At 43.9% G+C, this 24,773-nt stretch overlaps 1 protein-coding gene across 2 annotated transcripts in view; it reads left to right on the forward strand.

Annotated features, from left to right (window-relative positions):
* Positions 1-24,773, forward strand: part of gbe1b (glucan (1,4-alpha-), branching enzyme 1b) — a 509,684-nt gene that overhangs the window by 348,496 nt on the left and 136,415 nt on the right. For both annotated transcript variants that reach the window (XM_080203341.1, XM_080203342.1), the window contains exons 11-12: positions 12,569-12,679; positions 20,736-20,907. In XM_080203341.1, coding sequence (XP_080059467.1) covers positions 12,569-12,679; positions 20,736-20,907 — 283 coding nt within the window. The remainder of the gene's footprint in view (positions 1-12,568; positions 12,680-20,735; positions 20,908-24,773) is intronic.

A 24,773-nucleotide genomic window follows, 5' to 3' on the forward strand; every position in this document is an offset into this window, starting at 1 on the left:
GTTGCCTGGACTGGGAGGCATGCCTTATGAAGTTAGGTTGAGGGAGCTGGGTCTCTTTTCCCTGGAGAGATGAAGGTTGAGAGGCGACCTGGTAGAGGTTTATAAAATGTTGAGAGGAATGGATAGGGTGGATTCTCAGAGGCTATTTCCCCGGGTTGAAATGGTCGCTACGAGAGAACACAGATTTAAGGTGCGGGGAGGAAAGTACAGAAGTGATGTTAGGGGTAAGTTTTTCACTCAGGGTGGTGAGTGAATGGAATCGGCTGCCGTCAGTGGTGGTGGAGGTGAACTCGCTGGGGTCTTTTAAAAGACTTCTGGATGAGTATATGGGGTTTTATGGGATTGGGGGTTATAGATAGGTGTTGATGTGATCGGCGCAACTCGTGGGCCGAAGGGCCTGTTTGTGCTGTAATGTTCTATGTTAAGCTAACTCGCCTTTAGTTTCCCGCTTTCTGTCTCCCTACTGTTTTGAATAAAGAATTACATTTGTTATCCTCCAGTCGAATGGAACCTTCTCGTAATCTATGGAATTTTGGAAAATTAAAACCAATGCATTGATTCTCTCACAAGCTGCTTTTAAGACCTGAGGATAGAGTCCATCAGGGCCCAGGGATTTGTCAGCCCACGGCCCCAACAATTTACCCAGTACCACTTCTCTGGTGAATGCAATTTTCCTGAGTTGCTCCCTCCCTCCCATTTACTCAGTTCAGCTATTTTAGACTGCTATCCATATCCTCTGCAGTGAGGACTGGTGCAAGATACCTGTTCAGTATATCTGTCACTTCTTTTTCCATTATCAATTCTCCAGACTCTCTCTCTGTAGGATCAATGCTCACTTTGTTAACACTTTCTAAAATATCTATAGAAACTCTCACTATCTATCTTTATATTTCCAGCTACATTTCTCTTGCACTCTAATTATTCTCTCCTTTTTAATATTTTTGTCATTCTTTGCTGCTCTTTACATTCTGTCCAATCTTCTGACCTGCCACCTACCTTTGTGCAATTATATGCTTTTTTTTAAATTCTGACACTATATTTAATTTTTAGTTAACCACAGTGGGGTGGGCCCTCTCCTTGGAATTTCTCTTTCTTTTTGAAATGTATTCTGTGAATTCCAAAATGTCCCCTTAACCGAATGCCGCTGCATTATGATTGACTGATCCTTTCAACTAATTTGCCAGCTCATTTTTGTTATCTCTGCTTTATGTCTTCAGAATCACCCTAACTTAAGTTCAAAATAGTAGTTTTGGACTTACACTTCCATCCTTCAAACCGAATGTAAAATTCAATCTATCATCATCGCTGTTACCTTGGGACACCTTCAGCACGAGGCTGAGTATAGCCTTCTCTCCGCCTGCCTCCAGAACACGCTGTTCGAAGAAACGTCCCGTGAACATTCAATGACCTCCTAAACTATGCTGGCTTCGACCATCTGATTTCTCCATTCTATAAATAGGTTAAAATCTCACATGATTTCACCATATCTTGCTAATTATTATTAGTTCTTACTTTCATTTTTATATTAATTTGTGGATCATGGGCATTGCTGGCTAGCAATTATTACCCATCTCAAGTTGCCTTTGTTCATAGGGCAGTTTAGAGTCAACCACAGTGCTGTGGACCTGGAGTCACATGTAGGCCAGACAGAATAAGGACGGCAGATTTCTTTCCCTAAAGAACATTAGTGAACCAGATGAGTTTTTCTGACAATTGATAGTGGTTTCATGGTCATCAGTAGATTCTGAATTTCAGATATTTTTGATTGAATTATGAAAATCAACAATGGTTTCATGGTCATTATTACTGAGACTAACTTTTAATTCCAGATTTATTATTTGAAGTTGATTCCAACCAGCTGCTGTGATGGAATTTGAATCTGTTTTAGCCAGGGTATCTGAATTGCCACTCAGCCACCACCTCCTACAGAATGGCAAGAACCTGTTAAAAATTAGGAATTGCTCCTACCTGATTAATCAATGTCATCTCCATTTTCTAGCCTCCAATGCAAAAACACAGTTGGCCATCAAAACAGGCGGATAAAGTTCCAGATTTCCATTACACTTTGTATGAAGAAGTGTTTTCTGAAATCTGACCATGCTGTTGTTGTCAGTTCCCTTCTCTTGTTTTGGACTCCCAAACCAAAGAAAATAGCTTCGCTCTGTCAACCTTATCAAATTTTTTTTTATTCATTCGTGGGATATGGGCGTGTCTGGCTGGCCAGCATTTATTGTCCATCCCTAGTTACCCAAGGGTAATTGAGAGTCAACCACATTACTGTGGCTCTGGATTCACATGTAGGCCAGATCAGGTAAGGACAGCAGATTTCCTCCCCTAAAGGACATTAGTGAATCAGGTGGATTTTTTTCCCGACAATCGACAAGGGTTTCATGGTCATCAGTAGGTTCTTAATTCCAGATCATTTTTATTGAATTTAAATTCCACCATCTGCCGTGGCGGGATTTGAACCCCAGAACATTAGCTGAGTTTCTGGATTAATACTCCAGCAATAATGCCACTAGGCCATCGTCTCCCAATTGGATCTTCATCTTCCACGTAATACAAACCGATGCAACTTGCTCTCATAAATTAACTCATTTGGCCCCAGTAACATGTTGGTGAATCTGTGCTGCAGCTGGACTACCTTGTCGTTTCTCTAAAACTGTTCACACAACCCTGCAGTTCTGCTCCAAAATAGGAACTGCAGTCTGAGTGTCCCAAGACAGGGAAATGAATAAGTTGAAACCTGGTAACTGCAGGCTAGTTATCCCAGCACAGTGGGGGAAACGTGTAAGCTCATTCAGGGTGTTAATAGTGAACATTGAAAAGCACATATTCACAGAGAGAAATCACCACGTGTTTAGAAATAATAGATCAAGCCTTGCAAAGTAACTGGAATTCTTTGAAGTGATAACTAAGCTGGTGTGGGAGTGTAAATGTAGTTTAGTTTAGCTTTTCCAGAAGGTGTTGTCAATGTTCCTGATGTGAAACTATTAAGGATGGTCATGGATTATGAAGGAAATGACAGATTCTCTAAATGGACTGTGGTGATAAATGTAATGTGTTCTACCTTGGAAAATGTAACTAGTCGTATCCCTCAGGGATCTACTGCATGTACCTGCTATTTACAGTATTTGTGAATGATCTAGAACAAGCTGTCCAAGTACAGTATTAATAAATTTGTTGATCATATGAAGATACGTAGGCCAATAATGAATGGAAAGGTGAACAATTATCTTCAGTGAAATTTGGTTCAGTTAAGTGGATAATGTATATTTATCTGTCTGATGTTGGACAGTGGGGAATCATTACACTCATAAAGATCTCTAAACCATAAAAAGGACAAAGTACTAAAAAGTTTATTTATTAGTCACAAGTAAGGCTTACATTAACGCTGCGATGAAGTTACTGTGAAATTCTCCTAGTCGCCACACTCCGGCGCCGGTATGGGTCAATGCATCCTAACAAGCACGTCTTTCAGACTGTGGGGGGAGGCTGGAGCACCCAGAGGAAACCCAGCAGATACGAGGAGAATATGCAAACTCCACACACACAGTGTTTCAAGCTGGGAATTGAACCTGGATCCCTGACGTTGTGAGGCAGCAATGCTAAGCACTGTGCCACCGTGCCAACCCTGGCGAAATGGCAAAAAAGGCTTACAAGTATTGTGCCAAAACTGAGTGATTGTAACTTTTGGAAAATAGTGAATGAGTTGGGGCTTTTTACTTTAGAAAAGTGAAAACTTAGAGGATACCTGAGAGAGGACTTTAAAACTGTTGGACAGAGAAGATCTGGACAGGATGTTTCCACCTTCGGTAGAATCCAGAACTAGGGTACATACAATATGGTTACCAATCGATTTGAGAGAAATAGGGATAAATATCCTCACTTGAGAGTGGTTCAAATGTGGAACTCACAATCACAGCAACTGGTTCAGACAAATAGCGTAGATCCTATTTCAAAAGGAAACAAGATGGGTGCATCTTGAAAGGCTGAGGTGAGGTAAATGGAAGGTGAGGAGAGTTGTGGGGAATATAAACAGCACAGACTGGTTGGCCTGCTTTTCTGTTGTTCTTTCTGAGTGTCATGCTTATACTCAATATCCAACTTCTAGAACCTTCTTACTTCATAGTTGCCTGACTACTTCATTATTTTAAGACTCTGTATTATCTACCCCTTAACCTTGTCTCCAGGAAAGCTAATTTAAGTTACCAAGTCTTTCCCTATTACTTCGAATCCAGTGTCTGGAATCAGCCTCATTGTTCTTCTGTCACATAGAGCTGACTTCTGCATGGGAGTAGTTGAATCCTCAATTCAGGTGTTTTTTTTTTAATTTGGTGCAGAGATTTCAGGTTTTTTTTTCCAGCTGCAATCCTTTCTTGGTGGTCAGTTGACTTCATCAATCAGAGGGAGAATTTGATATATTCCTGCAAAAGATGGCAATTTTTGCAGCGGTTCTGCTTCTGTTACTGTATCAGACACCTTCAGTATGGAAAATTTCTAGCTGCTTTTCCTAGCAGTGTGCACAGACACGCACGCACATACCCCCACAGGACAGTCAGGCGACAAGTGCTCGCTTAGCTAGCTTTTTTTTAAGTCCCCCAAGTAGAAATTGGAATACATTTGTCGGTCTAGTTAATTACACCCAGGGCCTTCAACATAGGATGGCAATTATATTCCTTTGCCTTAACAGGACAGTAATCAGTCTTCAGATTCTTTTAGAAATACTTTGTCTGGAAATAAAGGGCGGAGTTCCTTTGTCCCTTCAAAAAACACCTCCCAGCCATTCCTGTTCATGGCGAACTGGACAGCCTCGGCCATCTTTAAGTTTTCTGACCATTTTAAAATATAAAACTTTTTTTTTGAAAGTCCAGTATTTCCATGGTTTGTTTCGTCATCATAATTTTCCAAACTTATTTAAAAGATTGAGTCCATTTCTAACCTTCACCGCCAGCATTTTGGAGAAGAGTACACGTTATCTTTTTATCTATAATTGCCCTACGCTTTCATTTTTCCATGAATTTATTTTTCAGTATTTTTTCATCCCCTCTCTTGGCTTTTCTACTTTCCTTTTTAATTTCAACCAGGAAATTTTTATACTCTAGACTTTGTGCAGTGGATAGTGGCATTGTCACTGGATCGGTAATCCACGGACCTAGAGCAAGGTCCAGAGACCTGGGTTCGAGTTCAGTCATGGCAGATGATGAAAGTTATAATCATAGAACATAGAATAGTACAGCACAGTACAGGCCCTTCAGCCCTCAATGTTGTGTCGAGCTATGTCTGAACCCAAGATCAAGCTATCCCACTCCCTATCATTCTGGTGTCTTCCATGTGCCTATCCAGTAACTGCTTGAAAGTTCCTAAAGTGTCTGACTCCACTATCACAGCAGGCAGTGCATTCCACACTCTAACCACTCTGAGTAAAGAATCTACCTCGGACATCCCTCCTATATCTCCCACCATGAACCATACAGTTATATCCCCTAGTAACAGCTACATCCACCCGAGGAAATAGTCTCTGCACGTCCACTCTACCTATCCCCCTCATCATCTTATAAACTTCTATTAAGTCATCTCTCATCCTCCTCTGCTCTAAAGGGAAAAGCCCCAGCTCTCTCAACCTTTCCTGATAAGACCTCCCCTCCAAACCAGGCAGCATCCTGGTAAATCTCCTCTGCACTCTCTCCAATGCTTCCACGTCCTCCTTATAGTGAGGTGACCAGAACTGCACACAATATTCCAAATGTGGTCTCACCAAGGTCCTGTATAGTTGCAGCATAATCCCACGACTCTTAAACTCAAACCCCCTGTTAATAAACACTAACACACTATAAGCCTTCTTCACAGCTCTATGCACTTGAGTGGCAACCTTCAGAGATCTGTGGATATGAGCCCCAAGATCTCTCTGTTCCTCCACATTCGTCAGAACCCTGCCGTTGACCCTGTAATCAGCATTCAAGTTTGTCCTACCAAAATGCACTTATTCAATAAAGGTCAGGAATTAAAAGTCTAACGATAACCAAGAAACCATTATCAATTGTCATAAAGACCCATCTGGTTCACTAATGTACTTTAGGGAGGAAATCTGCTGTCCTTACCCAGTCTGACCTACATGTGATTCCAGGTCTACAGCAATGAGGATGTTCACTTGAGGGCAATTAAGGATGGATAGTAAATGCTGGCCCAGCCAGCAATACTCAGTACATAAATGACCAAGAAGGAAACTTGGCATGTCGGCTACGACTCTCACTAACTTTTATAAACGCGCCATAGAAAGCATACTTCCTGATTTAATCACAGCTTGGTATGGCTCCTGCTCTGCCCAAAACTACAATAAAATACAAAAAGTCGTGAATCTAGTCCAGTCCCATCACGCAAACCAGCCTCCCAGCCATTGATTCTGTCTACACTTCCTGCTGCCTTGGCAAAGCAGCCAGCACAATCAAGGACCCCACGCACCCCGGACATTCTCTCTTCCACCTTCTTCTGTTGGGAAGTCTGAGGTCATGTACCAACCGACTCAAGAACAGCTTCTTCCTTGCTGCTGTCAGACTTTTGAATGGACCTACCTTGCATTAAGTTGATCTTTCTCTACACCCTAGTTTTGACTGTAACACTACATTCTGCACTGTCTTGTTTCCTTCTCCGTGAACGGTATGTTTTGTCTGTACTGCATGCAAGAAACAATGCTTTTCACTGTTTGCTAATACATGTGACAATAATAAATCAAATGTCCAGAAACTGAAATGACTCCCATCACCATCTTTTTTGTCCCAGGTATGATTCCAAGCAACAGAGGGTTTTCACCTGATTCCCATTGGCTCCAGTTTGCCAGGGTCCCTGATGGTAGACTCGGTTAAATACTGCTTTGATGTCAAGGACAGTCACTCTCACCTCACCGCTCAACTCTTTTGTTCATGTTTGAACCAAGGCTGTAATGAGGTCAGGAGCTGAGTGATCCTGGCGAAATCTAACCTGAGCAACAGTGAGCAGGTTGTTGCTGAGCAGGTGCTGCTTGATAGCACTGTTGATGACCCCTTCCATCACTTTACTGATGATCGAGAGTAGATTGCTGGGACGGTAATTGGCTGGGTTGGATTTGACCCATTTCCTGATAGAGGACCTACCTGGTCAAGTTCCACATGGCTGGGTGGATGGCAATGTTATAGATGTACTAGAACAACTTGGCTAGGAGCACAAGTCTTCAGGGCTACTGCCAGAATATTCTCCAGTATTGATGCGAAGACGCAACGCCCTCCCAACTGTGTACCATTGTGCCGGGGAGAGAGGACATACCCCGGGAATGATGCTAATGGTATCTGGGACATTATCTGTAAGGTATGATTCTGTGAGTGTGACTATATCAGCTTGTTGCTTGACTAGTCTGTGAGACAGCTCTCCCAATTTTGGCATAAGTCCCAGATGTTAGTAAGGAGGACTTTGCAGAGCCGACAGGGCTGGGTTTGCTGTTCTCGTTTCTGATACTGGGTATTTGCTTTAGTGATGAGTGAACGTAATGGAAAGGCTTTGTTGGCAAACTCAAGAGAGCATGTAAGAGCCAGCCTCTGGAGTCAAATGATGTTGGGAGTCAGGACATTAGTGAACCAGTTGGGATTTTTTTATTGACAATCATGGTCATGATTCGATTTTTTACAATATTTTTAAATTATTTTTATTATTGAGTTTAATTTCCACAATCTGCCATGGTGGGATTTGAACCCAGTCCCCAGAGCATTATCATGAGTCTCTGGATTACCAGTACAGTGACAATACCACTACACCACTGTCTCCTCTACAATTTTGAAACAAAAATACAAGTGCTGAACCTACTAAGCCACTCTAAGTGTTGATGGGAGGAGAAAGTAAGCTGATGTTTCAGAACCACTCTTCCCTCTAAGATCCTGTCAGATCTAATGAGTGTTCCCAGTATTTTCCATTGCAATTTCAGATTTCCAACATCTGCAGAATTTTACTTGTGGTCACTTTTGAAAAACAATAATGGAAATCACTAGTCTTCATAATTAGCTACCTAGTGTTCATCCAAGTGGTGGCAAGGGGCAGAACGTAGTCGAAACAATTTATTTAAACACTTACACTTGTACTATCTCTGATTAAGGATATAATCAGGTGAAGCCTTGAAATATTTCATTCCACACGGGCACACAAAGTAATAAGCAATAATACTTAATCTGATCTTATTTTAGCTGTGGCCCAGTGGTAGCATTCTCACTTCTGAGTCTTAGTGAGTGGATTCAGTTCCCAACTCCATATCCAGGCTGAGGCTGCAGTACCAGTGTTGAAGATGAGATACTAAACCAAGGCTCCATCTTCTTTGCCAGGTAGACTTGAAACAACATGGGTCCTTATTTTGAGGCACAGTTGGGGAGTTCTCCTGTTCTGTGCCAGTATTTATCCCTTGACCAGTATCATCACAGAAGTAGGTTATCTGATCATTAGCTCATTATGTGTGGGATCTTGCTTTGTACAAATTGACTGTAGCGCTTCCCGACATTGGGAAGTTGACATTTCCGAAAGTACTCATTGACTGCAAAACACTTTGAATTATCCTGAGATGGTAAATGGCATGGTAGCAATGTAAACTTTGTGTTTGTTTTCCTCCTGAATCCACAGGTCCTGTCTCAGTTGACATCGGGAGATGTTTAATCTCTCCTCTCTTTGTTTTTAAAGAATGTACAGATATTAACATTGGGTGAAGTGAGTTTAAAAGTAAAATCGATAGATTTTGTCTGGTGCGGAGTTGATGTGATGGTATTCAGGCTGGTCATCTGTACACAGCAGAATCGCAGAGAAAACACATTTTCTGCGTAGTGTGTTTACTGTCAAATTGACAATCCAAGAATAGACAGTTCTGGACAGAGTGGCACTTCAATTAGTTGGTGTCTGTTATAGCAAATGTTATCTGCAGAGCACAATAGTATCAGGATGCAACTTTGCTTCACAAAAGTGCTTTACTTTTATGAGCAGTTCATGCACAGACACATTGATTGACCATTTCTTGTAGCCCAGAATGACTTGCTCTTTGGTATCAGAGGATATCTTGGGATTGGTGTCATGTGTAGACCAGATCAGGTGGGGTGATAGGCTCCTATAGAACATGAAGGAACCATTTGTTCAATTGGAATCAGGTGAAGGGCATTAACTAGAGGCTGATCTGTAGGAGCAGACCGAAACTTATGATTTTTGGGTTAGAGGTGCATGTTTGTAATGTCTTGAAATAAATGCTGCTTGTTACAACCACCTCGGGTGATGGTCTCCAAAAGTTGTTGATCTGGGCAAGATCCCTCGATTTGTCACCATCCGGCTGGGACACCCGAAAGACAACAACCCCCCCTCCAGGTGATTTGATTTGTTTTGTTTTGTTTTATTAAAGTCACGTGTTTTGGAGCATAGTGATAAGTGTTTGATTTGATTTATTATTGTCACATGTATTAGCATACAGTGAAAAGTATTGTTTCTTGTGTGCTATACAGACAAAGCATATCGTTCATTGAGAAGGAAAGAGTGCAGAGTGTAGTGTTACAGTCATAGTTGGGGTGTAGAAAAAGATCAGCTTAATACAAGGTAGGTCCATTCAAAAGCAAGTTTGTTCCTTGCACACTTCACAAAATGTACCATTCATAGAGTAGTAGGGGAGAAGGAAAGGAGTGTGCAGAATGTAGTGTTACAATCACAGCTAGAGTGTACAGAAAGATCAACTGAATATAAGGTAGATCCATTCAAAAGTCTGATAGCAGCAGGGAAGAAACTATTCTTGAGTTGGTTGGTACATGACCTCAGTCTTTTGTATCTTTTCCCCAATGGAAGAGGATGCAAGAGAGTATGTCCGGGGAGTGTGGAGTACATGATTATGCTGGCTTGTGCTCTTGAACTTTCCATGCTCTTAGCGAAGTTATTTCAGTACAGCTACAGCATTAGCATCTACCCAGCAATGTGTAAAATTACCCAGGCATTTCCTGTCCACAAGAAACAGGACAAATCCAACTTGGCCAATTACCACCTCATTAGTCTACTCTTGATCATCAGTAATATGATGGAAGGGGCCATTGACAGTGCTATCAAGCAGAACCTGCTAAACATTAACCTGCTCACGGATGCTCAGTTTAGGTTCTGCCGGAGCCACTCAGTTCCTGACCTCATTACAGCCTTGGTTCAAACGTGGATAAAAGAGCTGAATTCCAGAGATGAGGTCAGTGACTGCCCTTGACATTAAAGCCTTACTTGACCAAGTGTGGCATCAAGGAACCTGAACAAATGTGGAGTTACTGGGAATCAGGGGAAAGCCCATGGCTGGTTAGAGTCATACCGGGAAGATTGTTGCGGTGGTTGGAGGTCAATCATCTGAGCTCCAGGACATCTCTGCAAGAATTCTTCAGGGGAATGTCTTAGGCCCAACCATCTTCAGCTGCTTCATCAATGACCTTCCTTTCATCATAAGGTCAGAAGTAAAGATGTTCGCTGATGACTGCATAATGTTCAGCACCATTCACGACTCCTGAGATACTGAAGCAGTTTCTGTCCAAATGCGGCAAATTCTGGACAATATCCAGGTTTATTTCCCCAAGTTCTCTAACATCCATGTTTTTCTCAACAGTGAATAAAAATGAGAAATATTCATTTAGGATCTCACCCGTTTCTTGTGGATCAGCACATAGATGACTTTGTTGATCCTCAAAAAGTCCTATTGTCTCTCCCTAGTTACTCTACTGCCCTTTATGTATTTGTAGATGCTGTTTGGATTCTCCTTTGCCTTATCTGTCAATCTCATTTTGCCCTTTTTGCCCTCCTGATTTCCCTCTTAACCCTACTCCTACACCCTCTATACTCTTCAAGGAATCTACTTGATCCCAGCTACCTATGCATGTCATGTGCCTCCTCCTTCTTGACCAGGACTTTAATATCCCGAGTCATCCAGGATTTCCTACTTCTACCAGCCTTGTCCTACACTCTAAAAACAATGTGCTTACCCTGAACCCTGGTTAACACACTTTTGAAAGCCTCCCACTTGCCAGACATCCCTTTGCCTGCCAACAGACTCCCCCAGTCACCTTATGGCACGAGTGCAAAGATGTGTACCAGGAAAATGGAAGGCATGAGGTGAATACCTTATGAGGAGCGTTTAAGAATTCTTGGATTATAATCTTCAGAGAAGACTGATTTTTGATTTTATTGAAGTTTATAAATTGATACATGGCCTGACCACTTCAGCCTACAAAGTTCTTTACATGCAGTGGTATTTTGCATGATCATCGGTGTACTCTACAGAAATTTGGTTCATGTATTGATGGTCACAATTCTTTTTCACATTGAATTATTGATACTTGGCATACTTTGTTGTGAATGCTGAAAATGGAGTGACATTTTGAAGACTTGTCAGAAACAGAGAGTAATTTCTATGTGTGTATTGCCTGATGTTGTTGTTGTCCTTGTTTTTAATACTGTGCTTATGTGCTTTGCTCTGTATGGCAACAAAGGTAAATAAACGTAACTGGCAGCCATGTAACTTGGCCCACGCCAAGAGGCCAGATCACCAAATTTCCCAGAGCATGCCCTGCCCCCAGTCCTCACCCCACGGCCTATTGGATGATGTCTTGCCCCATCTCCCTCGCCTCCCCACAAGCACTTGCTTGCTGTTCATCACCAGGGTGCAGTACCAGCAGTGGTCACCGCTCCTGCTGACACTATGAAGCACATCGAGCACTGCTGACCTTTGACTGACCAGGGGCTCTCTGAGGCGGGACGTCCTCTCCCAGAGGGGCACTGATCCCACCTTCAGCCTTTGGCCGTTAAATGATTTCAAAGCATTTGTTCTTCCCCCTCAACCCCTCTCCAATGTTTTAACTCGGGGAATGTGGGGATTGTGGCACATTATATCCTTCAACCTATGATTCTACAATGCTTGGGAAGACACAGGGAACCATTTTCATTTGACATTGGGAAAGGTAGATTAACATTGCTGGTGGAGTGTCTCTGTCAGAACACTTGTGATAATTTCTCTTTTGAGAAACATTAATAGACCTGCTCTGTTTTTTCAGCATGTTCACGTTGAGTGAGTGACTGCCTACAGATAGTGCCTGGCAGTGGGCACAAGCTCGTCAGCACTGAGCCATGGCCCTTTCAGCTCCTAATTGGGCGTACAGCCGCAGTGCCACCTGCCAGCTTTTCTCTTGTGGAGCTGGAGACCTTTCTGTGCAGCCGGATTAAAAATCCCACAATTGGCCGAGCCGGGATTGCGTGTCTCTCTGAACAGAATTAGTGGTGCTATTATCTGATTTGTAAAACAAGTCAGCTATTGCCACAGGATTTTTATCTGTTACCTGTGACTTAATTGCTTTTCTATTGCATAATAACTGCAAAAGATTTGCGTATAAATTTAATCTGTTTTAATATGAAATGACTGGGGAGCCAGACTGCAGAGAGATAATGAAATTTTTAACCAATTTTGATTGTCAGCTTCAGACTCTGATGCTCTAATGTGATTTATTTTTAACTAAGTGTTTGTGCCACGGGACAATGTATAAACTGTAACTCCTCTTAACGACTGCAGATACTGAAAGAGTTGAAGGATGAGGACTGGAATATGGGTAACATCGTCTACACTCTAACAAACAGGCGGTATAGTGAGAAATGCATTGCCTACGCTGAGAGCCATGACCAGGTAACTCCCTCATCTGGTTTTCGTTGACTTGGGGTTGGTTGCAACTGTGCACTGTGAGAACGCACCCAGGATGGCCTAGTTCCATTTGTGTCCTATCATCTGACTGCACCCCATCTCAGTTGGTGCTGAAACCCTCATCCATCGCTTTCCACTGCACCCCTGCCTGCATCCCATGTTGTGTTCTCTGTAAATGCAAGACCATCCAAAATTCTGTTCCTGTTCGTTTTACGTCACTGTTCACCCATCATCCCCTGTCCCTCCTGACTGGTGTCTCCCATTCCGGCAATGTCTTTGATTTTAAAATTCTCACTCCGATTTTCCAAATCAACTCCTCCCTGTTGCTGTAACCTCCTGTACCATAGCCCTCTGAGATTCCTGATTTCTTCCCATTCTGGCCTCTTGCGCATCCCAGATTTTCATCACTCCATCCTTGGTGGTGGTGCTTCAGCTGCTTTGGCCCAGAGCTCTGGAACTCCCTCCCAAAATCTTTCCACCTCGCCCCTCTCTCCTGCTTTAAGATGCTCCTTAAAACCTACCCGTTTGACTACGCATCTACATATTCAACAGAGAAATAAATTCAACAGCAATAAATCACACAGCCCTCTCTGTCCACTTTATGGATTGTGTGATTGCCTGTGCAATGCTGTATATATTAAAAGTAAGTTAAAGTTTATGTATTAGTCACAAGCAAGGCTTACATTAACACTGCAATGAAGTTACTGTGAAATTCCCCTAGCCGCCACAATCCAGCGCTTGTTAGGGTACATTGAGGGAGAATTTAGTGTGGCCAATGCACCTAACCAGCACATCTTTCAGACTGTGGGAAGAAACCAGAGCACCCGGAGAACACTCAGACAGACATGGGGAAAGTGTGCAGACTCCACACAGACAATGACCCAATCCGGGAATTGAACATGGGTCCCTGACCCTGTGAGGCAGCAGTGCTAACCACTGTGCTACTGTGCCATCCCCTTTCTTACTTCTAATATATATATACAATTATTTATTTGAACATCATGACTTGAGTAACTTTTCCTTTCTATATTTCACCCACCGTAGCGCAATGCACTGCAATGGCCATGGCACGTCTTGTAAGAACATGGCTGCCAAGCTCTTTTGAAGATTTGTCTAGATCTTAATTTCTTTTCCTTTGGCGGATTAGATTTTAGCATTCAAATTAATTAATTTACTCCGTAATGACTGCTTGAGAATGTTCTGATGACTGTGCTTAAATTACAAATCCTCTCCGCTCCCTCAGTAGATAAACCCTATGAAGAAGACTGATAAAGCTGATGGCTCTCCAACCATACCAAAATGCTAGTGGCTGTTCTGAACATTTGAAAAGCTCACATCCTTAGTGTGGTGATACTTTTGACAGTATTTTACCCATAAACAGTAGCAGTTCTGCAAAAAAAAATGAAATCTGAAACATTGTACAGACCTCTTTCTCAAATAAAAACAGAAAATACAGGAAAAACTCAGCAGGTTTGACAGCACCTGTGGACTGGGAGACAGGAATTAATGTCTCAAGTCCATATTATCCTTCTACAAAACCTGCCTTTAGTTCTGTAGAAGACTCGAAACATTAACTGTTTCTCTGTCCAAGGATGTGGCCAAACCTGCTGAGTTTGTCCAGCATTTTCTGTTTTCATTTTAGATTTCCAGCATCAGCAGTATTTTGCTTTTCTTTTCTGATTTGTTTGAAACTCTTGAGTCACGGTGACTCAATTTTAACTCTTGTTCACTAACTGTTCCAGTGGAGTTACCAAAGACGTGCTTTTATATGTTGTTCGTCCATCATCATCGATGAGGACCTCGACACCATTTTTGAGGCTGGATGCGGTGTGTCCGAAGATGACTGATCAGGCCAATTTGGGCACGGAATGTCCTGGCACATATTGGACAGGCTTGTGTAGACGCTGTAGTTGTTGCACTAGTGGCTCTGGATTTGCACAGTTCGTGCTTAAGTTGTGCTTCAGCAATACACCTTGCTTCATGAGCTTGACAGCCCTTGTGGATGAGGCAGCGCCAGGTAGGGTGGTTTTGTGCCAGCCTTTCCCAGGTGGTCATGTCAATGTCAAGCGACTTCAGGGAGGCCTTGAGTGTGTCTTTGAAACGTTTACATAAGAACATAAGAAATAGGAGCAGGAGTAGGCCATCCAGCCCTTCGAGCCTGCCCCGCCATTCAATAAGATCATGGCTGATCTGTCGCTGCTCAGTTCCACTTTCCCGCCCTCATCAAAAACCCATCAACCCGCGTCTTAAAAATATTTAGCGAGGCAGCCTCCACCACTTCAACGGGCAGAGAATTCCAGAGATTCACCACCCTTTGAGTGAAGAAGTTCCTCCTCAACTCTGTTCTAAACCGCCCCCCTTTTATCTTGAGGCTGTGCCCCCTAGTCCTACTGTCTTTTTTGAGTAGGAAGAGTCTTTCCACCTCTATCCTATCCATCCCATTCATCATCTTATACGTCTCAATGAGATCTCCCCTCATTCTTCTAAACTCTAATGAGTACAAGCCCAGTTTATTCAGCCTCCCCATGCAAGCGTCTTCCAGCAGAGAGTTCCCCAAAAAGGAGCTGCTTGGGTATGCGCTCGTCCGACATACGGATGACATGACCTGCCCACCGGGTCTGCGCTCTCATCAGCAGTGTGTGGACTGATAGAACATTACAGCGCAGAACAGGCCCTTCGGCCCACGATGTTGCGCCGACCAGTTACAAAAACAATGACCCACTAGCCTATACCAATCCCTTTTCGTCCATAAACCTATCCAGAGATCTCTTAAACGCCCCCAAACTAGACGCATTTACAACTGCAGCAGGCAGGGCATTCCAATCCCTCACCACCCGCTGGGTAAAGAACCTACCCCTGACATCCGTCCTGTAGCTACCCCCCCTTAATTTAAAGCCATGCCCCCTCGTGCTAGCTTTCTCCATCCGAGGAAAAAGGCTATCACTATCCACCCTATCTAAACCTCTAATCATCTTATATGTTTCAATAAGATCCCCTCTTAGCCGCCTTCTTTCCAACGAAAACAACCCTAGATCCCTCAGTCTCTCCTCATAGGACCTCCCCACCATACCAGGCAACATCCTAGTAAACCTCCTCTGCACCCTCTCCAACGCCTCCACATCCTTCTTGTAATGCGGGGACCAGAACTGCACACAGTACTCCAAGTGCGGCCGCACTAGAGTAGTGTACAGTTGCAACATTACACTGCGACTCCTAAATTCAATCCCCCTACCAATAAACGCCAAGACACCGTACGCCTTCTTGACAACCTTATCTACTTGATTCCCAACTTTCAGGGATCTATGTACACACACACCTAGATCCCTCTGTTCATCCACACTATTCAAAGTCCTCCCGTTAGCCCTATACTCGACACATCTGTTGCTCCTACCAAAGTGAATTACCTCACACTTCTCCGCATTAAATTCCATCCGCCACCTCTCGGCCCAGCTCTGCAACCTATCTAAGTCTCCCTGCAGACTATGACACCCTTCCTCACAATCTACCACACCTCCAACTTTGGTGTCATCAGCAAATTTACTAATCCACCCAACTATACCCTCATCCAGATCATTAATAAAAATTACAAACAACAGTGGCCCCAAAACAGATCCCTGAGGCACACCACTCGTAACTGCACTCCATGATGAATATTTACCATCCACCACCACCCTCTGTCTCCTATCTGATAGCCAATTCCTGATCCAACTTCCTAGATTACCCACAATCCCATACATCTGCATTTTCTGCAGAAGCCTACCATGGTGAACCTTATCGAACGCCTTACTAAAATCCATGTATACCACGTCAACTGCCTTACCCCCATCCACCTCTTTGGTCACCTTCTCAAAAAACTCAATAAGGTTAGTAAGGCACGACCTACCTGCTACAAAACCATGCTGACTATTTCTAATCAATTCATTACACTCCAAATAACTATAAATCCTATCCCTAATAATTTTTTCTAAAACCTTGCCCACAACAGAAGTAAGACTCACCGGTCTATAATTCCCGGCAAAGTCTCTGTTCCCCTTCTTAAACAATGGGACAACATTCGCTATCCTCCAATCCTCCGGGACTACACCAGAGACCAATGACGACCTGAAGATCTGAGCCAGAGGCTCTGCAATCACCTCTCTAGCCTCCCAGAGAATCCTAGGGTAGATCCCATCCGGACCAGGGGACTTATCTATTTTCAGCCCCTCAAGAATTTCCAGCACATCCTCTTTATCAACCGTAATACTGTCTATTTTACACCCCTGCAACCCAATGTCCTCCTCAGCTATATTCATGTCCCCCTGCGTGAACACCGATGGTAGACTTGCTCTCGAGAGAACGTCAGTGTCTGGTACTTTGTCTTGCCATCTGATGTGTAATATTCTGTGAAGACAAGTCGTATGGAAATGATTGAGCTGTCTTGCATGCCTTCGATACACAGTCCACATTTTACAGGCATACAGGAGGGTAGTGAGTACCATGGTGCTGTAGACCTTCAGTTTTGTTGCTGGGCTGATCCCTTGACGTTCCCATACAGTGGAGCACGGTCTATCGAAAGCAGAACTTGCCTTTGCTATTCTGCGGTTAACTTCTGTATCAATAGTCACTGCTTGGGAGAGGGTGCTGCCAAGATAAGTGAACTGGTCCACTGCCTGTAGTTTCTGGCCTTTGATTGTGATTATGGGTTCTGTGTACGGTGCACGAGGAGCAGGCTGGTGCATGACTTCGGTCTTTTTAATGTCGATGGTGAGTCCAAAGTTGTCACAAGTGATGGAAAATTTGTCCATACCGACTTGTATCTCTGGCTCTGAGTCAGCATACAGGGTGCAGTCATCGGCAAAGAGGAAATCTCTCAGAACAGTCTCTTTCACTTTGGTAATAGCTTGAAGTCTCCTCAGGTTGAAGAGCTTCCCATCCACTCTGTACTTGAGGCTGATTCCAGCAACACTGTCCTGGAAGGCATCATTCAGCATGGCAGTAAACATCATGCTGAACAGTGTGGGTGCGAGCACACAGCCCTGTTTGACGCAATTGGTGACTGGGAATGCCTCATAGGATTCTCCACCATCCAGTACTCTGGCCATCATGGAACTGCCGTACCATCTGAATGAATTTGGGGGGGCAGCTGAACTTTGACATGATCCTCCACAGGCCTTGTCGGCTTACAGTGTTGGAGGCTTTTGCGAGGTCAACAAAGGTTCTGCTCCTAACACTTCTCCTGAAGTTGGCGCGCAGCAAAAATCATGTCAGTGGTCCCATGACCTTTACGGAAGCCACATTGTGACTCTGGAAGTAGGCCCAGCTCCAGATGACTGACCAGACAATTTAGCAGGACTCTTGCGAGGGTTTTTCCTGTGATGGAGAGCAGCGAGATTCCTCGGTGGTTGTTGCATACTTGCCAATTGCCCTTCCTGTTGTAGAGGCATATGATGGAAGCATCTTTAAGTTCCTGAGGAATGGATCCTTGCTTCTAAAAGGACTGGAACAGCTCGGTGAGCTTCTCGGTAAGTGCAGCACCAGCAGCTTTGTAGATCTCTGTGTGTATGGCATCTGTCCCTGGGGCTTTGCCACTGGATAGCTGGCTGACAGCTTTCGTGACTTAGGCTACTACCAGTGGGTCATCCATGGTGCTGTTGGTATCAACCTGGGGAATCCAGTCTGTTGCCTCATCGTTAATAGATGGTGGTTGGTTGAGGACGGCTTCAAAGTGTTCAGCCCATCTCTGCAGGATCTGAGCCTTCTCTGTAATGAGAGTTGTACCATCTGTACTCAGGAGGGGGGATCTCCCGAGAGATTGAGGTCCATAGAGAGCGTTGAGGGCTTCATAGAACCGTTTCAAATTGTTTCTGTCAGCGTATGCCTGTATTTCATCTGCCTTGGCACTCAGCCAGGCATCCTGCTTTTATAAAGCACCTTTCACAACCACCAGATGTCTGGTAGGGCACAGTGATTAGCACTGCTGCCTCACAGCGCCAGGGACCTAGGTTTGATCCCTGACTTGGTCATTGTCTGCGGAGTTTGCACTTTCTCCTTGTGCCTGCGTGGGTTTCCTCCGGTTTCCTCCCACAGTCAGAAAGATGTGCTGATCAGGTGCATTGGCCATCCTAAATTCTCTTTCCGTGCACCCGAACAGGCGCTGGAGTGTGGCAACTTGGGATTTTCACCGTAACTTCATTGCAGTGTTAATGTAATCCTATTTGTGACACTAATAAATAAACTTTAAACAAAGTGCTTTGCATTCAAAGAAGTAGCAGTGCTTTTCAATGTTTTACTAAAGACAACATGTAAATGCAAGTTGTTCTCTACTGTGTTCAGTGACCTCAGCCTGGGAGGTAATTTATAAGCTAGCATTGACCTCTGCACCCCTCGGTTTTGCAAGAAGGAAGAAAATCAACAGGGATTTTCATTCCTGATCACTAAAGACAACACTTAAAGACAAAGAAGCAAAGTACAGTCCAGCATAGGAACAGGCCCTTCAGCCCTCCAAGCCTGTGCTGATCACGTTTACCTATCTAGACCAACCACTTACATTCCTCTATTTCCTGTTTGTTCATATGCCTATCAGGATAAGTCTTAAATGTGACAAACATAACTGCTCCAATCATCTCACTATGGCAGTGCATTCCAGGCACCCACCACCCTCTGTGCAAAAAAACTTAGCCTGCAAATCTCCACTGAACTTTCCCCCCTTATAATTGTCATTTCTGCCTGGGGAAAAGCTTCCAACTGTTCACCCTAAATATACCCCTCATAATCTTATAAGCTTCCATCAGGTCGCCCCCTCAGCCTCCGTCTTTCCAGGGAGAACAATCCCAGTTTATTCAGCCTCTCCTCATAGCTAATACCCTCCATAACAAACAACATCCTGGTAAACCTTTTCTGTACTCCCCCCCCCCAAAGCCTCCACATCCTTCTGATTGTGTCCATTTCTGGTCACCACACTATGTGGCTTAACCAACATTTTATATAACTATAACATAATTTGCCAACTTTCATACTTGTTGGAAAGCATTGTGAGACCAGGATTTGGTTTGCTTCAGATGAATGAAAGTCATGTGAAGAATGTCACTAAGAAGTTTATGTATTGTGCCTATGAAAGTGTAGACCAGCAAGGTTCACAAACCTTTTGGAAGTAGAGCAAAAGAACGGAACTTCGCGCTTGACCTTGTATAGCCTGGTACATTGGACCAGGAAGTGTTGGGGAAGCTGAATCGAGAACGAGCTTTTCAAATGGATTAATATTTCTGTGATAACCCCCAGGACTTGCATGGGGAATCGCTGATTGACCTCCCTGAAGGACTTGTTGAATATGAGCTTCCTGAGGATTAGTAATTAGCCAACCAGATGAAGTTCATATACCAAGCCCTGTATAAAGCAGACCTCTGAGTGGGTCCATTATTCCATTGTCCTGGTTGGGACCTGCTGTGTTCAGCACAGGTTTATGATTTTTGTTTTACTTCATGCTGTGCAATGAAAACACTGTTCCTTTACAGTCGACCCCTCGAGTTATTATAGTTTCATAGAATGATTCAGCATTGAAGGAGGTTATTTGGCCCATCATGCCTGTGCTGGCTCTTGGGGAAGAAATATCCAATTAACCCCATTGCCCTTCTCTTTTTCTGTAGTTGTACACATTTTTCCTTCACACGTATTTACCCAATTCCGTTTTTGAAAATTACAAATGGACCTACTTCCATTGCTCTTTCAGGCAACGCATTCATGATCACACCTTGCTGTGCAAAAAGATTACTCCCCACCTTCCCACTGGTTCTTTTGGCAATTATCTTCAATCTGTGACTGCTGGTTATGGAACCCCCTGATGCTGGAGACATTGTTTTCTATTAATTATCAATAATTTTGAACACCTTTGCCCTTAACCATCTCTTTGCTTAAGAGTCCAAGCTTCACTTCCGTGCATCCTACGTTGAAGCAAAATTTGTGATTTATTGAAGTGAATCCGGCAAAGTTCTCCATGTTACCTCTCTACAAGCACATCTCAACTAGGTACTCCCTCACTTCATTCGTTTATGTTATTGTTACACAGGCACTTGTTGGAGACAAGACCCTGGCATTCTGGCTGATGGATGCGGAAATGTATACGAACATGAGTGTTCTGACTCCCTTCACAGTAGTGATAGACCGTGGCATGCAGTTACACAAAATGATCCGTCTCATCACGCATGCTCTGGGAGGAGAAGGGTACCTGAATTTCATCGGTAAGTCAACGGTGCCATCTGTGGAGTGGTCAGATTTTAACTTCATGCCATTTTCCCTAACCACCAAAAGTGGAGCATTCTTTACTTTTGTTGCTTTGATGTCAGCTGTGGCTGAGAGGTTGGGTTCAAGTTGTGGGTTCAAGTCCAACTCTGGAGATTTGAACTTAAATTCCAGGACCACAGTCGTGGTATAGTACTGAGGGAGTGCCGCACTGTCAGAGGGTCAGTACTGAGAGAGTGCCGCACTGTCAGAGGGTCAGTGCTGAGGGAGTGCCGCACTGTCAGAGGGTCAGTGCTGAGGGAGTGCCGCACTGTCAGAGGGTCAGTGCTGAGGGAGTGCCGCACTGTCAGAGGGTCAGTGCTGAGGGAGTGCCGCACTGTCAGAGGGTCAGTACTGAGGGAGTGCCGCACTGTCAGAGGGTCAGTGCTGAGGGGATGCCGCACTGTCAGAGGGTCAGTGCTGAGGGGATGCTGCACTGTCAGAGGGTCAGTGCTGAGGGGATGCCGCACTGTCAGAGGGTCAGTGCTGAGGGGATGCCGCACTGTCAGAGGGTCAGTGCTGAGGGAGTGCCGCACTGTCAGAGGGTCAGTACTGAGGGAGTGCCGCACTGTCAGAGGGTCAGTACTGAGAGAGTGCCGCACTGTCAGAGGGTCAGTACTGAGGGGATGCCGCACTGTCAGAGGGTCAGTGCTGAGGGGGTGCCGCACTGTCAGAGGGTCAGTGCTGAGGGGATGCCGCACTGTCAGAGGGTCAGTGCTGAGGGGATGCTGCACTGTCAGAGGGTCAGTGCTGAGGGGATGCCGCACTGTCAGAGGGTCAGTGCTGAGGGGATGCCGCACTGTCAGAGGGTCAGTGCTGAGGGAGTGCCACACTGTCAGAGGGTCAGTACTGAGGGAGTGCCGCACTGTTGGAGGGGCAGTTTTGAGAGAGTGCTGCACTATTGGAGGAGCAGTACTGAGGGAGTGTGGAACACTACACTTACTGAGGGGCAGTACTTTCAGAGTTAATTGATTTGATTTGTTATGGTCACATGTATTAGCCTATTAGTGAAAAGTACGATTTCTTCTGCGCTATACGGACTAAGCATACCATTCATAGAGAAGGAAAGAAGAGAGTGCGGAGTACTCGAGGTTGTTTTGACAATATGGCAGTTACTTCAGGTTGTTGACTGATGTGATGGAAGTTTCATTCTTTCATCATGGGATATTGTTTGATGGGCTGACTGTGACCACGTTAGTGGCAAATTGGGGTGGGACTTCCTTTTGGAAAAGGTTGCTGTTACTGAAAATTGTGAAAGAACATGTTTCCAAAACTTTCTTTCTCCAATTACTTAATTTAACGGTCGTGTTCTGGTTGCTGTGAGACAAACACAAGTTGAAAGAAATGTATTGGGCTTCTATTGAAGATCGTGAACTGATTATCACATGAAGCAAAGGCAGACAGTCACGGGACTTGAGTCATTTTGGAATTTTAATAGTAATAGAGAAGAAATGAATCAGCTATAATTAAACATATTGCAGCGAATCACTGATGTATGCTTAAAGCAGGCAGTAAAGGAAGATGAGGAAAGGTGGGATCTGTTTTACTCGTGTTGATCACAGCTCTCCAGTGTGTATTTTGTACTTGAAGAAATTATGCTCAGGTCATAAAAATATGCAGGCAGACAAACATTTCTCGATTGAATGCAGTTATAAGCCTTCCCAATCCCACCAGTCATCCACAAGATACTTTAACAATGTTGGTTATTCTGGCCTTATAAAGCAAATTGAAGATGCTGTTTAAAAACCAAAAGGACTGCAGTAAAGCCCGGAGCCATGTTCAGAAGACTGCGTGCAGATAGATCTCCCAAGAGGGGGTTTAGATTTAGACTCAACAACAATCCTTTTGTTTAGTTAATCCCTTTAACGTGATCAAATATTCCATAGTGCCTTATAAGAGGCATAATCAGATAAAAGTGCCCATTTCATCTAAAGAAGGTGACAGCGGGATATAAGAACATAAAAGCATAAGAAATTGGAGCAGGAGTAGGCCATCTAGCCCTTTGAGCCTGCCCCACCATTCAATAAGATCATGGCTGATCTGAAGTGGATCAGTTCCACTTTCCCGCTTTCTCCCCATAACCCTTAATTCCCTTATCTATCAGAAATCTATCTACCCGTGACTTAAACATATTCAACGAGGTAGCCTCCACCACTTCAATGGGCAGAGAATTCTAGAGATTCACCACCCTTTGAGTGAAGAACCTCCTCAACTTTGTTCTAAACTGCACCCCCCCCCCCCCCGCCTCCTTATTTTGAGGCTGTGCCCTCTAGTTCTAGTTTCCTTTCTAAGCGGGAAGAATCTCTCTACCTGTACCCTATCTAGCCCCTTCATTATCTTGTAAGTCTCTATAAGAAGCCCTCTCAGCCTTCTAAACTCCGACGAGTACTGGCCCAATCTATTTAATCTCTCCTCATAAGCTAACCCCCTCATCTCTGGTATTAGCCTGGTGAACCTTCTCTGCACTCCCTCCAAGACCAATATATCCTTTTGCAAATAAGGGGACCAAAACTGCACACAGTACTCCAGTTGTGGCCTCACCAGTGCCCTGTACAGTTGCAGCAAGACCTCCCTGCTTTTCTATTCTATCCCCCTTGACATGGGTTGTGAAGAAGTTCTTTTTTTCAATTTTTTTACTCAAAGCCAATCCTCCGAGTGGACCGGGGCAAATCTAAATCCATTCCTTGTGTGCTCCACAAACCAAATTCAAATTCCAACTGAATCCAAAGGGACAAAAAAGATCCAAGCTGACAAGATAAGGCAAGGCATTGTGCCCCATCTTGGGCTTGATCTGAACCTTGATCTTAGTCAAAAGACCAAGAAGAAATTCTTGAAGTAAAAGATGTGAATAATGTTTTGTGAGGGAATTCCAACAAAAATTAAATTTTGCGCTGGTGTTACTGTCACCATTATTAGGCTGATGGCCTTGACTGCCAGGCTCATCTCTTTTCTCCCATTTTCTCTCCTCTGACTTCCATTCCCAAATCTGAGGAGGAGTTGAGAAATTGAGACTCAAGGTTGTGTTTCTCAAAGCTTTAACTATACCAAAGATGCAACTCACCTGGGCCAAGCAACCTTGCTATTTTGATTTATTATTGTCACATGTATCGGGATACAATGAAAAGTATTGCTTCTTGCACGCTATACAGTTGGAAGTTTATTTATTCATGTCACAAGTAGGCTTACATTAAAACTGCAATGAATTTACTGTGAAAATCTCCTAGTTGCCTCACTTTGGCACCTGTTCGGGTACACAGAGAGAGAAGTTAGCATGGCCAATGCACCTAACCAGCACAACTTACGGACTGAGGGGGGAAACCGGAGCATCCAGAGAAAACCCACGCAGATACAGGGAGAATGTGCAGACAGATAAAGCATACCATTCATAAAGAGATCATAGGGGAGAAGGAAAGGAGAGAGTGCAGAATGTAGTGTTACAACCATAGATATGGTGAGGGGAAAGGTCAGCTTAATGTGTGATAGGACCATCCAATCTGAGTTTGAGTACATCAACTTTCAATCACCTCTTTGTCAGTTTTTATTCCATTTGCTCCTTTACTGTGACATTGGCAGCACCCTTTTTTGTGAAGAAGATGCATTGTACTCACTAGGTACATCAGCCACACCTCCAGTCTCCCAAAGGAGACTTCCTTTTTGATCCCTTATGTTTTCCTTCACTGATTTGAATGTCTTTCCTTTAATGGTGAAAGTTCTTTGGCAGATCTGTGCAGAATCACAGCTGTTTGGAGTAGATTTACTAGAAGTTGAATTATAAATGTTGGGAATGTACTTACTGCCTGACCAGACTGCAGTCAGCCTGACTGTA

The sequence above is a fragment of the Carcharhinus amblyrhynchos genome, chromosome 15 (assembly GCF_965287045.1).
Source record: "Carcharhinus amblyrhynchos chromosome 15, sCarAmb.v2.hapA, whole genome shotgun sequence".
NCBI classification, from domain to species: Eukaryota; Metazoa; Chordata; class Chondrichthyes; order Carcharhiniformes; family Carcharhinidae; genus Carcharhinus; species Carcharhinus amblyrhynchos.